Source organism: Pleurodeles waltl, chromosome 12 (genome assembly GCF_031143425.1).
Source record: "Pleurodeles waltl isolate 20211129_DDA chromosome 12, aPleWal1.hap1.20221129, whole genome shotgun sequence".
Classification (NCBI taxonomy): Eukaryota; Metazoa; Chordata; class Amphibia; order Caudata; family Salamandridae; genus Pleurodeles; species Pleurodeles waltl.
Genome location: NC_090451.1, coordinates 664,871,659 through 664,888,324, shown reverse-complemented (window position 1 = coordinate 664,888,324; position 16,666 = coordinate 664,871,659). Strand labels below are relative to the sequence as shown.

At 43.3% G+C, this 16,666-nt stretch overlaps 1 protein-coding gene across 4 annotated transcripts in view; it reads left to right on the top strand.

Moving 5' to 3' along the window:
* Positions 1-16,666, top strand: part of GON4L (gon-4 like) — a 393,663-nt gene that overhangs the window by 257,606 nt on the left and 119,391 nt on the right. For all 4 annotated transcript variants that reach the window (XM_069218468.1, XM_069218469.1, XM_069218466.1 and 1 more), the window contains 2 exons: positions 1,899-3,848; positions 6,704-6,980. In XM_069218468.1, coding sequence (XP_069074569.1) covers positions 1,899-3,848; positions 6,704-6,980 — 2,227 coding nt within the window. The remainder of the gene's footprint in view (positions 1-1,898; positions 3,849-6,703; positions 6,981-16,666) is intronic.

Below are 16,666 nucleotides of genomic sequence, written 5' to 3'. Positions count from 1 at the left end.
CATTTCCAGCATCCAGGAAGATGGAGACCACAGGTAAACCTTGGTTGATGTTATAAAGTGATGCAAAGAGTGTGCAAAGACTCTTAGACATGGCAATTCATTGCTCCTTATCTTCATTGGTCTTGCTAAGGAATTTGCTATTGAAATTCTCCCTTAGGAGTAAAAAAATAAATATGTTTTTTGTGTAGGCATTCTGTTGAACCTCCTCCAGCTCCCCTGGAGCTGTATCCCAGGTGCTCTGTGTTTGTTAACTATAAGGTACTTAATGTGTTTGACTGGGGATGTCGTTAATTTGCTGCAATTGTTGACAGTCTCGCAGATTTGTTTTTGCACCAGTCCTATGTTGAAATAGACATTATCCCAAGCAAATAATATAAGCCTTCAAATTCGACTCCTCTTTGTGGAGAGCTTTGCATTATTGATAAAATGTCTAATTCTCAATGCCCGGCAGATCATGTTTTGATATGGTAGATGTTGTCATTTGTAGATATAAGGTCCAGTATTCCCTAGCCAGAGATATTAACATTCACTGGTATTATAGTTGGACTAAAAACTGTGTGTACACCCATGGGATATGTCATTGTTCACTCTTTGCATCACTTTATAACTGTTGTTGTTGATACCCCTTGGTTTGTTTAGTCCCTTTCAGCCTTGTGACACACTATTAGTCTTAGAAGGCATGTAAGTATTAGTAGATTCTTCGGTTCCCATGCAGGTTGCATCTATGCCTTACTTTTTCGAGGTTTGGCAAAAAGAGCTCTGACCAAAAATTGCACCAGGTGTTTGGAAGTTGGGAATGTGGGAAGTTTTCTGCACACTATCCCAATAAATAATGCTACCCACCTCTGAGATTGAGTCATGGTTTAAGATCATCCTCTGTCTCATCCCATCCTCGGTAAGACTCATTTGTCATTTATTACCCTCACTGTGGACCCAGTACATGTCTGAGCGGATCCTCATGCCATATCTTTGTTTGAAAGATTGTTTTTCTTTCCATCCTGTCCTGCAGTGCATTCAGCAGTGACTTCTTGTGGGTGAATGTTCTTGTACTTGTGGAAAACATCTTTAAGGTGTAGACTAACCTGTGCTACACATGGATGGTTCTTCCTTTTACTCTGTCCTCTGAGCCTAACTAATTATCGCTTGATTGTCCATATTGCTTTCAGTTATGGTCATGCTATTGTTCTTTAACAGAATTTACATCTGTGCTATAGGGTAGCCACAAGTGATAGTTGCGCCTGGCATGGCATATTCATTAAGTGCGTAAGCATATTGTGATTCAGCTTCTGCTTTATTTCAGGAACTGTTTGAAGGCCAACCCTGCTGGGCCTGTTAGCACGGAGGGATGGGGTGGGATTGACTGCCTTTGAAAACACCTTTACTCCACAATAGCTTCTTCCAGCTGCACGTCATTTGCCTAAATATACTCAATCCAAACAATTGTTTTGTTTATAGAGGGGTAATTTGAGACAATTTCCCTTATGAACAAGGTAAAACTGCTGTAATAACCATAAGTATCCAAAATGCTTCTTTGTACTGATAAGGGAGCAGAGGAAAAGGAGATCTGGAACACTTGCAAAGCTGGTGGATCTGGAGTAAGACAAGCAGCAAGAACATGGACGATACAAATGGTAGACTTAAGTGTGAGGAGTTTTGGTAAAACCTGTAATAATGTAAAGAGGCCAGAATTAAATATGTGGCAACAGTTATGACACAAAAAAGGACTGAAAGGGTCTAAATTATTACTGTAAGAAATCTGCAGTCTTATGTAGACTAAAGAGGAAAAGACTGTTTTGGATTTGGTGGTTATCTGTTTTTAGTATCATTATAAATGTATTGAATTTGGATGGTAATATAGGAGGAACGTGCTTTTATTTCTTTGTGTCTTCTCAATGTAGGCAAGTTTGACAAGCATTCAGGAAGAAATGAGGAAGTTGCAAACCGTGGAGCTGTCTGATGTGCAGGGTGCTGCCAATAGTTTGACCACTAAGGGAACAAAGAAGCAAGGCACTGAACTTGGATGTGATGGAAATAAATATCCCCTTATAAAACCCAAGGACCTTGAACTCACCTTAAAGCCATTAAGAGGTCGTTTTTCAGTGGGATCTTGGAGGCAGAAGAGTTCCTTTTTGAAACCTATTCTCATGAAGCCTAACTTCTTTTCCCAGGCTATTTCAAGTGTAACTGCAGTGCAGAAGTCCTTGTCTCGACCTGCTGAGCTTTTGGTCACCAATAGTCAAGACGGGCAAATAGTTCAGACATCTTTGACAGCTTTAACTTCAAGTGATAAGCCTTGCCAGCCGACTCCCATCTTTCGGGTTCTTTTGCCTGTGGCACCTGTCCCCAGCCTCCCTAAAATGGCATTGCCAGCATTGACCCCACGATACCGAAAGTCATATAAGAGACGACCACGCACCAGGAAAAAAGCATCACCCAATACCACCTTCTTAATGAAGAATTTTCTGCATTCTGCACCACTTGTCTTTACAGTCCCCACCAGCGGGTTTGACGTGATCAGTGCTGGCAATGGCTGCAGCATTGTTCAGGCTGTGAATGCACCCATAGGCCAAGGCACTCAAGGGATCCCCGTTACAATGCTGGTGGACCCAAAAACTGTAATGATGACTGAAAATTCGATAACCATGCCTGTTCATGTTTCAGAATACCAGCAATTTTCAAGTGTGGTAGATGGTTTATTTGTAAAGAATGAAAGCTCAGGATCTTCTCGGGATTCCAATCAAAAGACAACAAATCTAGAGAGTGACAATCCAGTCTTCCAGAGTTCAGAACACAGACAGATTTTCTCTAATATGAAATCTCCATGTACCACAAACATTAACATCCCAAATTCCCCCTGTATGGATCTCCCAAATCCTCCTGCTGTGGACTTGCTGACCTGTCCTGTCATGGATTGCTTGAATTCTCCCAAAATGGACAGCTTGAATTCCCCCAATGCAAAAAATCTAACATCCCTTACTAGGGAGAGCCTGAATTCTCCAAATGCGGGCACACCTAATTCTCCTAAAAGACCGAATCTAAATTCTCCTAAAACAGACTTGCCCAATTCTCCCAATAGTGACAGGTTAAATTCCTCCAATAGAGACATTCCGAATTCCCATGATAAAGACATCCAAAATCCCTCTGTTATGGCCAGCCTGAATGTCTCCAGAGACAACTGTCACAGTCCCTCTAACCAGGACAAGACAAATGCAGAGATGGAGCTTTCATCTCATGTTCAGGGACCTGTGAATGTGAAGCAGGAATGCCCCTGGGATGGCATTGAGGTCTCAGTAGTGCAGGTAAAAGAAGAGTCCCCTGAAGCAATCAAGACTGAGATGGAAAGGGATGTCCTGAAGAGACAAAGCCCTGCCCTTCATGTTGTGCTTAGGCAAGACTCTCATGGCAGTGAAAATGACAAGCCTTTTGTTTTAACTGCCGGACAGGAGCAGTGTGTTAAATCGCTGGTGCAGCATGCAAGCAAAGAGGGAGCAGAGGCAAACACTGAAAGTGGGACCAATTCTGAAGCAGTTGATGGGCAGGTTTCAAGCTCTGATAAAAAACAGCAAGATCAGTGTCCAGCACCAACAGAAGTGGGTCCTGAACAACTTAGTACCGTTACCTCTTCCAAAGACATCAATGCCGGTTTCAGCAGGCCTTCTGGAAAACCAGATGACTCTACTGCAGATGACCAGTCTGACACTATTCCAGCTGTCCCAGACACAGGTAAAGAGAAAGACAGACAAGAAGAGGAAGAGGAGGAAGACTTTGATGACCTCACACAAGATGAAGAAGATGAAGAAATGTCATCTGCTTCAGAGGAGTCTGTGCTGTCTGTTCCAGAGCTTCAGGTAAGCATGAGACATGTTTTTCAGAAGTTAGTTGTGCATAACTGGCGTGTTCATATAAACTAATATTCCTATTGAGCTCTGTTAGTGAGGCTGCTATACTAATTTACCAGATATTACTGCATTTAGGAAGTAAGTGAAGTTCGCACATGCAAAGATTATGCATTTTAATGCTGTCTGTTTATACACTTCACCACTCTCTATTCCAACTTTGTACTTTATTTCTGTTTGCACATGGCTGTTAGGTGGATTAATGTGCTGCTTCTGTTTACCCCTGCATGCAACACCAATGTTCTTCACAACATTTGGACATTTGCCTGAAATGTGTATGTTTTTCCAAATTGATTTGAAGTTCCTGTACACATCTAAGAACACTGCAGCACAGGTATTCCCTACACAGGTGCTGGAGCTGTGTTTTACAACAATATATTAGTTTCTCCTGGACTGGCTTCAACTTGGAAATTGTGATAGGAGAGTTTGGCTTCTGACCTTGTTCTCCATTCACTGTTTAGTAATTGATAAAGCATTCCTATGGTGAAGCCTTTTATTATTATAATTAGTGAACACATTGGTGCTCAATTATGAAATACCCCACCCCTCTTCTTTCATCCCTTCTAGAAGGTAAAGTGGATCTCTCTTCTAATATCATTTTTTTGCAGAACACCAGAAAACTCAGGGTTGACCCTCTTGCTGCATCTCTAGTACCAGAAACAGATGATGTCAAACCACGCAGTCATGTTGCTAACTTGCAGGTGTTTACAAACAAGCTTTAAGGATTACTGTATAATACCAAGGCCTGCATGACCTGAAAGGGGCAAGAATGTTTTTTTTTTGTTTTTTTTTGCTTTTTTGAGACATGATTGTCTTGTCAAGAATGGTGCTATCCTTGTGTACACCATTCTATGAAGGGGAGCCCTGTGAAATACTTTCAGTGTAATCGTTTTTTTTTTTTTTTTAGGTAATGACCTGCCTCCCTTTTAGGTACTTGGCCAGTATTAAATCTTTTTGTCGGGTCATAGGAACCGAAAACTGACATAATGCTCAAATTCTAATCTCCAGCCATCCTGCAGTTTGCAATATTTACTGTTGAAACCTGAGGCTTATTTTCATTATTTAGGATTCTCACTGGTTAACTGGATGATGAAAAAGTATAGTAAAGGCATTTTCAACGCTCCCAATAAAGAGAAGATGGTGGTGGTCTCTTGACACTTTGGTATCATCCAGTTAGACTTTTGAATAAAGTTACACAATCTAAGCATCATGGTGATTCCATAGAGAAATCAAAGAGATGTAGGACTCCACTATTGCCATCTGGTGCATATTTGATGAGCTGACAGAGGTGGGACCAACTGGCAAGTTACAGCAGTGAGTGGGCTGAAATTGTCCGGTTGGTCAATATAGAGGGCTAGTAGAACCATAGAGCAGCTAGCTTGAGGGCACAAGGTTAAACTACAAGAAAACAGTGGTCATCTATCAAGAGAGAGCTTGAAGTCCAAATGTTTGAGTGCTGTCTTATAAAAAAAGAATGTGTGCATGGGCAGACCACATAAGGGGAATGTTAAGGGAGGCACTCAAGGAGTTATTGAAAGAGCAGAGGGGTCTATGTAATTTGACTTGAATCTGTAGAGCTTATGGAGACCAAAGGCCTTGCAGAGTGTTAGGAAATCCCTCTTACAATTCAACGCACAGCCATCTGTGTGGCAAATGCTTCCAAAGCCTTAATAAATTTGCTGTCTGTTGTTCATCAAAGATACAGAGATACCATCTCGTTATACTCCTATACATTTTTTTTTGTTTAACTTAAAAATATTTCAAATGAAAAAAGGATAAGTGTGTGCACGCCCTGTCATATAGGAAATGGAATGCAACTTTTCATATCTGTTATGTTACCAAAAAACATCAGTGGAAAACCCAGGAGGGTGCTCCGTAAAGTAACTCACCAGCTATCCACATAGAAATATAATTTTCCAAATAACCAATCCAGGGATCACTTGTTTAACACTCCAGTTCAGGAAATCAAATTGATGCACATGGTATTGCGATCACAGAGTTAGATGACCAGAAAAACAGGGACAATTACTGCTCAAAACATGCACACAGACGTTTATTCATGAATACTCTATTTACCCCATCTCCCAAATCACTTACTGTCAGTTGATTAAATTTGAGTGCAACCCTCTAGGTGTGCATATAGAGGTTTACAGGTTGAAAGTTTGATAGAAATGTAACATTAGTTGTACTTCCGTATTTAAAAAAAGGTTGTTTCCAAATGTCTACACCGGATGTGAAGCCAATAGAAGGGTCAAAAGCATTAAGGTTCAAAATGACCACACTGCACAATGTCTTACCATTGTTGGAGGTAGGCAACCTAACCTCAAAGGTCTTTAAATGTTCATTCTACTACATTGCAATGCATTCTATACAGGGTTTTGCAATTGGTCTGAAATGTTACCAAAACAAGCACTGCCAGTAGGAATAAGGTCCACACCAAAGAGTCTTTAGGAAGTGTCCGTAGTAACACAAAAGAAGCACAATAAGTGTTTATCTTTTATATTAACTATTGACTAGTCCAAAGAACCACTTTATCAAATTGCTAACATGCAACAAATAAGAGATCTTGTTATTGCAGTGCTTGAAGATCCTAGCGCTGATTGAGAAATCTTCGCACAGAGTAACCTCCCTACAAGGTAAAGCAGTCATTTGTTAGAAAATGCTGAGCCGTTGAAAAAGTGTACTCTGCATTCACAAACACAATATTGATTTTTTTTCTATTGCTGCTCCTTCTTGCAGTGGTGTCTCTGAAGTTATGACATATGTGGTGCACTTGCAAGTAATTGTTGATGGTTTTTCTCATTAAGGAAACTATGGAGAAGTTGACGTGGCTGGCATCAGAGAGCCACCTGAGCCAGGAGGGTGAGTCGGAGGAAGAAAATTCTCAGGAGGAGAATTCTGAGCCTGAGGAGGAGGATGAGGAGGACGCAGAAGGAGAAGGAGAGGGAGAGGGGGCTGGTGACAACTTGCACAAAGATGAAGAAATAGTGGGCGAAGTGGTGGAAGACACCATGGAGACAGCCCCATCATCATCTCCCACTCTCAAGTCGCCTCCAAAAATACAAACTCGCAAGGTGCAGCAGGGTAAGTTTTTCCAGAAGATGCTGGATGTGACAATATGTTTCTGATGAATACTTCTAACCGGAGATACCTTACCTTTATGATGAATACCCAGGCACCAGACTAGATCCGGAAGCATTTCACAGCAGTGCTCTTACGCGCAAATAGATATGTTGCTCTGCAATTACTGTTCTGCCCCAGAATAAATAAAATGGAATAAAGGCACTCACCACATGCACTGACATCAATTTTGCAGTGCATTATTCCGCCATCTGGTGGTTGGGTCCGTAATTCTCCACTGACAGATAGTCTTTCTGTTTTAACTTTTTTCCTGTGGCGGGCGTTGACGGCAGTTCCAGTTGGTGTCCCCTGTGACATCATCCTACTTCCTTGGAAGTTCCTACCTTTTGTCTTCAAATTCTATTTTTTTTCTCGCCGTTAGGTCTGGAAGCATATCAAAGGACTCCAAAACAAAGAGAAGATAAGACATGGAAATTCCCAAAAATGCTGAACAGTTCACCGAATCAGTTTCAGATCATTGATGGAGAACTTCAGGAAGAAGTCTGGATGAAGGAAATTCACTTTTTGGCAGAAACTCTGAGAATTCCTGTTAGGGGGCTCCCTGAAGCACCTCCGTGGAGAAAACACCTTTTCAGTTCTGCGAAACTGCCATCACAAGTTTTTGCAAAAAAGACAAGCATCCGGTCTGCAACCTTTGTCTCCCCGTTGAACACTGGAGTGAGGATAGCAACGCCTGCTCAACCTTCATGTCTAAGCCACTTTAGGGTAAGGGAGAAACGGAGTCGGGGGCATCACACTATGCACAGCCAGCAGATTACACCATCCCTGAGGTTCTTGGGCATATCCAATGAGGAGGAAGATAATGTTGCCGAAGAAACAGGAGGAGAGACCTCAGACACGGAAGTAAAGATCATTGTTGTCGAACAGAAAAGGGACAAGGTCTGAGAAATGTCTGTCTCCAAAAAATCATCCGAGTTAAGAAATTCTGACTCCCTGACATCAAAGGGGGACGCAGGGTCAAAAGTCTTGCCGACCGCAGGCATGCCGATACAAGAAGGTCCCACAGATCCCTCGAACTAGAATTCAGCGGAGGAAAGACTCCGCAAAAACCCATGGGGTCAAAAGATGCACAGGAAAAAAACGATACAATGTCGAGAAAAAAATAGGCCAACAAAAGCAGAGCATCGAAGCTCAATGACTGATACGTTGTCTTAATTCAGAATACTTCAAAAGACTTCGACTACGAAAGAGGCTACCAAAAAAGGGATCGAGGAGGACTTATACCCCCTTTTACTCCTGAGGAGGAAGAGGAATAGCTCTTCGAGGAAGAGGAGAAACTTGCGGAGACGTACCAGGGTTCTGAGAATGCCAAATTCGTCGAGTCTCAATGGCAAGATCTCAAAATGAACTCACCCAACAAGGGTGTCAACAGTTATCCGTTGAGGCTGTCACCTCTGGATGACATTGAAATGTACAACCAGGTCATAAACCAAGCAGCTGAAAAATTCACTGTTCAGATGGAAGAGGAGAAGCCCCCAATCATGTATCTGCCTGGAAACATTATTATTTAGTCAGGCAAGGAGTAATTTTTTACCTATGCTCTTTAGCATACTCAACCAGGACAAAGAGTCTTTTATAAAACCATCCACGTACAGAGATGTTACACCAAGAGCTGAAAAGAAATATAAATACTCTTCGAATGATCCAGCATATATCGATGGTACTATCCTTACAGATTCGAAAACATCAACAGCCAGGAAAAGGACCAACTTTCCATTGACCTCAGGCCCACCACCAAATAAGGAGAGTAAGCATATGGAGCTGATAGGGCGCAGAGTAGAATGCAGTTCTGCTAGCCAATAGAGGATCACCAACCAAATGCAGTGCTAAATAGACACGCACATCAGCATTGGGAAGAGATGGGGGAACTTATGAAACCTCTCCCAGAACAATATCGTAAGAGGGCAGCACATCTTGTTGAAAGTGGCAAAAACATTGCCAATACCTGCCTGAAATCGGCTTTAGATGTGGCAGACACAGACAGTTGTCTGCTGATGATGGGAGTAACCTTAAGATGCCATTCATGGCTAAGGATTTCTGGATTCAAGCAGGAAGTCCAAACAGACACCCTAAACACACCCTTTACTAGGGAGCAGTTATTTGGGAGTACAGTGGATGAAAGTCTGAACAAATGGAGAAAACACTATGGGTGCACTGCAATTCTGGGGTGACATGTGAAGGGACACCTATGCTACAAGAAGACCTGTCCCCAGAGAGAGTTTCCAAGTTGGAACTTCACACGAAACCTTTCAAAGCAGCAATCAGTCTGCATCTTCTCAACAAAGCTGGCAGTATCAACAGCAGGGGTGACAGCTTTTTTGAGGAAGGGGCCAGGGAAAGGGGCAACAACACAGAGGCTCAGCCCCTTCAAACAAGTGACTCATCAAACTTACAACAACATTCCCAAATAACATCTGTGAAAGTCTCAAAGAGCTCAAACTTCTACACAACACATGTGGGAGGAAGGATAAAAAACTTTCTCCACAAGTGAAGAAAGATAATTTTAGACAAATGGGTAATAAACACAATTCAATATGGTTATTTTATTGATTAGAACTGACAAAATTCCCACCGACAAGAGGTGCAAGGTCAAAGATCCATTCCAAGGAGGAAATGGCTCGTCTTCTCAAGGAAGTCAAGAGCGTCTGGACAAGCAAGCAATAGAACAGGTACCAAGACAAAAAAATCAACATATTGCTTAATCCCAAAGGTGGCCCGTACTTTACATCCAGTACTGGATCTCGGGTTTATCAACAAGTTTATAAAAACACAAAAGTTCAAGATGACAACCTTACAGGAGGCAATAGAGAACATAGCAACAATAGACTTAAAAGATGCCTACTTGCACATTCCAATGAACATAAAGCACAAGAAATACCTGATATTTGTGGTAAACAATCAGCTCACAGTACTGGCATTTGGAATAAAATCTGCACCAAGGGAGTTTACAAAGAGTCTGGCAGCAGTAGCAGCAAACTTGAGAAGGAGGGGGATACACTTGTACCCGTACCTGGACGACTGGGAGGTAAGAGCAAACTCGTACATTAAATGCAAACACTATATCGTAGAATTAATGGAGACTCTCCATGCTCTGTGTTTCACCTTCAATATGAAGAAGTCCCTGCCGGAGCTAGAACAGGAAAAGGAGTTCTTGGAAGCACAAATCAACTCCATTCAAGGGAAAGTGTACCCCAATGTTAAGAGGACTCCATCCCTTATAACTGTAATTCACTGCTCCCAGAAAGGGCAAGCTCTGACAGCGATGAAACTAGTAGGGAAGATGGCATCATGCATCCCTTTAATTCCATATGCAAAACTTGACATGAGGCCAATCCAGCAATGGCTTCAAATTAATTGGTCACAGGCAACGGGAAGTTGGGAAGTTCTAGTGGCTGCAGATGGTAGAACAGGAGATGGCATGGTGGAACAAAGCACACATTACACAAGGGAAAACATACTTTTTCTCAGCCAACTCCAAACGTGACGATAACTACAGATGCCCCGCATATGGGATAAGGAGCTCACTTGGGCTCTCAAGGGTATGAGGAGCATGGGAGGAATATGATGCAGTGTCACACATCAATGTACTGGAATTAAAGACCATATTCTTAGCTCTAAAGGCATTTCAAACACAACTCTGGGGAATGACAATATTCTTTCAAACAGACAATACAATGACAATGTTTTACATAAACAAAGAGGGAGGGACTCAGTCACCACCTTTATCAAAGATAGCTCAAGAAATGTGGAAATGAGGTATACAGAGGAAAATGGATCTTGAGGCCGTACACCTTGCAGTGAAGAACAATGTTGAGGCATACAGACTAAGCACACATACCCTATGCTCCCATGAATGGGAATTGAACCAGAAGGTTGTGGAAAAAAAAATTCAGACATGGGGTACCCCAAGAGTAGACTTATTTACAACTCAGCGAAATGCTGAAATTCTGAGACGTTGCCTCCAGGCAGCCACACCGTCAATCCCTATGGAATGCACTGTTGATAAATTAGTGTCATTTGCATACGCTTTCTCCACAATTCCACTGTTAATGCGCAGTTATCAGCAAATGCCGAAGGTGCCAAATGACCTCAGTCTTAATTGCGCCACAGTGGACAAGTCAGACTTGGTTCTCTCAACTTGTAGAACTGACGCAAGGAAACTGTCAAGCGCTACCAAGAATCCAAGATCTGTTATCATTGGAAAAGGGAAGAGCCATTTATCCAGAATCAGAAACTTTGAGTCTAACATCATGGCTCCTGAAGACTTAGAATTTGGACATTTAATACTGCCAGAGAAGACAATGGTGGTGCTAAGCGTGTCAAGAAGGCCAACTGCAAGGAAATGTTAAGTAGCCAAATGGAAGAGATACTGTGGGCAGCTTGTCCCCTTTGAAAGTGGTGGGGCAAGTGAAGAGCCTCTCAACCCCCCCACCTCTCCCTCCAGAAGCTCAAATAAAACCATAACACGAACCACAAAATAAACACAGCCACCACACTTACATGAATGACACACATGCATGACACACTTACATGCACTAAACATTTAAAATAATGCAAAAAAACAAGCAACAATTGCTTTTCTGACAAATACACCATGGGAAGACATTTGCTTGGCAGCAACTTGGTCATCAATTCATAAGTTTAGAGAACATTACTGCATTGACATACAGATAAATAAACAATCGCAAGTGGGACAAAGAGTTTTAGAGCATTTGTTTGTAAGTCAATGTCCATCTCCAACCCAACCACCTCAAAGTTAGAAACGGCTACAAAGTTAATGCAGAACATGTGAATCCAGAAAAGATTCATGCTGCAAAACGTATAGTTTCTTACGTGTAGGTGTAGTTTTGCAGCTTGAAGAATTTTCGGGATTTACAAGGGACCCACCCACCTTCATCAGAAGATGGGAGGGAGAAAAAAAGAATCTGAAGATGTCAACAAAAGATGGAAACTTCCAGAGGAAGTGGTCCAACGTCACAGGGTACACCAAATGGAACTCCTGCCGATACCCTGCAAAAAATAAACATTAAAACAGAAGAAGGGCTATAAGTTAGTGGAGAATTCCGAAACCAACCTCTAGCTGGCAGAATAATGCACGGTAAGTGAAGCCAGAAAATTCTTCAACCTGCAAAACTACAGATAAGAAACTAAATGTTCCTTCTTTCCACGCCTTCAGAAGCAGATCATGAGCTCTGCTCTTCCCCTCTTCATTGGTTTGACAAACTGTTTGCCAAGATATTTTTCTAAAAAAAAAAAAAAGAATGAAACCAGTGTTTAAGTGAACTATGTCCACTCGGAAGGCTACTGGATTTAAACTGTGCTTGGACTGTTGCAAACAGATGTCTGTGACAGACCCGCAGATAGTATACCTTTGTTGTTTGGGATTAGAGCACGACTTCATCTTATGTGAGGAATGCGCCCTCATGAACCTGAAGATGATCCGGAAATGTGGAGCAAAGCTGTACATTGGCGAACACTGAAAGAAACAGTGCAAGATCTGCTCCAGTTTGAAGTGAGAGTATGGACTTGTTCTTGCTCCCAATCTTGAGGTCGTGCTAGAGACCGGTCCTCATCACCGTCAAAGTATACTGGAAGTCCAAATGAAAGACAAAGAGGAACATACGAAGGCCAAGCAGGACTCATCCCCAACACGCCACTTGTCCTCACCAGGCCACAATTCACAGAAAAGTTGCAAGGACTTCAATGTGCCACCCGGTCTTGTTCCTGATCCACAGAGGAGCTGATTCTGCAATGGAGCCCAATGTGTACCATGAATTTCCTGGATCATGGGCTATGTTGCAACAGATAGAGGCCTTCGGGATGCCATGTTGCATATTAATAATCTTTCGGTTCCTTTTGGTGCACCTTTAGGCAAATAGCAGTGTCCTCAGGCTGGAATACTACTGGAGGATTTATCCTCTGTGCCATCTCGCCCCCCCCCCCCCCCCCCCCCCCCCCCTGCACCTACTTCGGATTCCGGTCCAGTGCCGAAATCTGCACCAGTGTCTTTGACATAGACACCCAGTACTGGCTCCACAAGTGCCAGAGAAAGACTGTATACCAATGTCGGAGTCCGTCTCTGAGCCGTACCGGTCTCAACAGTAACAAGGTCATGTCTGGAATCTTCATTAACATGCCCAGTCCCAGTTCAATCTGACTCTGCCAGAACACTACCCCTGTCATGGACCTGCCGTCAGGTGTTCCACCAATTTTTGGTTCAGACTCTGATCAGTGTCTGCCGACTTTTGAAGATAATACTCATGATGTGGATATGCTAACCCCTCACGACGATGACAACAACAATTTCTGTATGGACTTGCATAAGGCCATTTGGCTTTATACATCCCCTCATACTGGGTTGATTTCTCCAGCTTGCATCGAACGCAGTAAATGGTTCCTCTACTCTGATCATTAGACCTGCAGCAGAGGTATTGGTTCTACAACTCTCTTCTCTAGAGGTCAAAACTAACGTCCCTACAGGGGTGCTGCAACTTGGCAGGCTTCCCGGACCCCTTCTTGCCCCTTAATGAATCCTTGACTGATACATTGATGAGCATGTGGGCTAAGCCTTGTTCATGCTCATTGGTTAACAGACAGGATGCCAAAAGCTAGCGCCAGGCAGCCCTAATTTCCTGATTCTGCATTTCACTTCTAAGAGTCTGGTGGTTCAAGCCTGAACTGGTAGAGTCTACCCCAACTCTTTTTTTTTTCTACAACTTCCTTGGACTTAGAGTTGAACAGTATCGAGGCGTTCTGGAAACAAATGTTCTCATCAATCAGTCTAGCCTTGAGGTCAGACAATGTCAGTTGTCTGCAGGGCCAATATATGCATACCCTTTTGCATGTGGTCAGCAAGATCTTGCTTCCGCCCTTGAGGACCTTCAGCCTTTGACTTGCAAACTATTCAAGATGGCCAGGATGCAGCTAAATATGTAATTTGGTCTGCCCTGGACACCAGCGATTGCTTAGGCCAAGCAGTTGGAACCAGCGTGGTCCTCTGTTGCATTGCTAAGATGATTTCTACTGATTTTTCTGCGGATGTCCAGGCCTGGCTTATGACAATGCCATTTGATGAGTCTTGCCTATTTGGGGAGAAAGAGGAGTCCACCCTGGAACGATTTCAGGAAAGCCGAGCCACTGCACTTTCCTTACGCCTTTTGGTTCCTTCCAGGCAATTCCCTCTGCAAAGCAGGCCTTTTTGGGAACTCTACTTCACAGCCACTCAGAATGAGGCTGGATCCAACAATTTCTCCAAAATGGCAACATATTATGTCAGACAGATGGTTTTTCAAAATTGTCCAACAAGGCTTGCACAATTCCATGCCTTTTCGACATGTCACATCTTACTGCAGGAAGTGAAGGCAATCTTGTCCAAAGTGGCAAAAGGGAGGGTAGTGGCTTCTGAAATATGGACAGATGTTATTCCCGGGTGCTAAAGGAGGACAGAAAACTTTGTCCTATTTTAGATCTTTACCCTGTGATTGCCTTCATGCGGAAGGAAGAATTCAAGATGCTCACATCGGCTGATGACCTGTCTGCACTGGATGGCTTCCCTGGGCCTGTAGAACAGTATTTTCATTTCATGATAAGGTCGAGCCATTTACAGTTTGCTGTGCTCTCCTTCTGCCTTACAATGCACCTTGCATGTTCACAAAAGTGATGGTGGTCGCAGCACATCTTCAGGGGTCAGATATTGGGGTTTTCCCCTACTGTGATGACTGGCTTTTGAAAGCAGGTTTCAATGACTGTGACCCATCTTGCAAGTTTACGATTAATGTGCCAAAGTGATACTTGACTCATTTTATCAGGAGTCATCCTGAATGCAGGCTGTTCAGGGCCTTACCTCCATTGCAGAAATTCTAGAGCATTCGGACTATGATCCTGATGTTTCCATCTCCATGCTTGATCTCCGTGGTCGTGGCTCTGAGGCTCCTTGGCTTACTGGTTTCCTGCATTGTGCCCGTCAACTGTACCAGGCACATGCGGACTCTACAGTGGGATCTGAAGTCATTGTGGGCTCAGCACCAAGGGAACTGACCTGATCCAGTTTTTTGGAGGAGACTACAAAACACTAGCAATTGTGGCTACTCAACTGCATCTTCAGGAGCAGACCACTTAATCTCCCCCACGCTTAGTTGACTGTGGTGACGAAAGTGTCACTTCTGTGTTGGGGAGGGCATTTGGGGAAGATGGAGATCAGAAGACTCTTGTCTCAGGTGGAAACCTGACTCCTTATCAATCGGTTTGATTCGTGGGCCATCCTCCTGGTGTTCTCACAGACACTACCATGCCGTATACTGCACCACTGAAACATGCAAAGCAGAGTGGGGTCCTAGCGGTCAAGCACACTTCCGAGGCTCTTCACCGCTGGAGTTGGTTTGACTGTCATGGCCTATCCATGGTTCTGAACTACATTGTGAGATATCTGAATGCCAGAGAGGACAGCGCCTGGCAGATTACGAATGGTGACTACATCCTGAGGTAGCGCAGGGAGTCTTCCACAAATGGCGAGAACCCTGGTTGGATCTTTTGGCCACTTCCTAACAGTGTCAAAACTTTTCCGTGCTGGAATTCCCAAGGCAGCTCCCTAGGAGATGCATACTGGCTATAGTGTAGCACAGTACGTCTTTCCGCCACTAACTCTCCTTCCCTGAGTTCTGAAGTAGATCACGAGTGACATGGCCCAAGTCATCTTAGTCTCTCTGGATTTAGGACAGGAGAGTGTGGTACCCTGAAAATCTATGCACGAGCATCTGTCTTCTGATCAGGCTACAGCTTCTGGAGGACCATCTGTAATAGCAGCGGGGCAGGGTTCTCCCCTTGCCTGCATAATCCATACCGCCATTTTTGGAGATTGAGCATTGGCATTTGATTGTATTTGACCTACCTTCTGAGGTTGTGGATGTTATTCCTGCTGCCCAACACCCCTCTACAAAATATGTTTGTGCGTGGTGTTGGGACACGTTTATGGCCTGGTGTCGAGCCCGCAACACAATCCTGTTGCAGCCCAACTTTTCTGACATTTTATTGTTTGTTTTCTCTTTGGCTCAAAAAGACCTTGTAATAGGCACTACTAAAGATTGTTTGTCAGACCCTTCATGCGTGCTGGACCAGCTATCCTTAGTTAAGTCACCAATTGTGATGAGGTTTTTAAAAGGTTTATTACATATGTTTCCCCAAAAACCCTTTGTGAGGCCACAGTGGGATCTAAATGACTTTCCTTATGTGCTGTCCAGTCAACCTGAAGTATGGCTGCTCGTTGCTGCTACTCACTCTTAAATCTGTTTTCTTTGCTCAGGTATCGCCATGTGAGTGTGTTTGAGGCCCTCTTGATGCAACCTCCTTACAGCACCTTTCTTCCAGAGAAACTGGTGCTCTGTACCAGGGCAACCTTTTTGCCAAAATTCAGGACCTTTTTTCACATTGGACAATGCATCACCCTCCCAACATTCTTTGTTCCGCCTCCCCCTCGAAAGAGAAGATATTCCTTTTGTTGAACACCAAAAGAGCTTGAAACTTGTACATCTATCTCTTTAAAGTCTATGGGTGGCTGACTAGCTCTTTGTAGGGTTCTCTGGGGCGAAGAAAGGCAAGGCGGTGGAGAAAAGGACTTCGTTCAGGTGGATAGT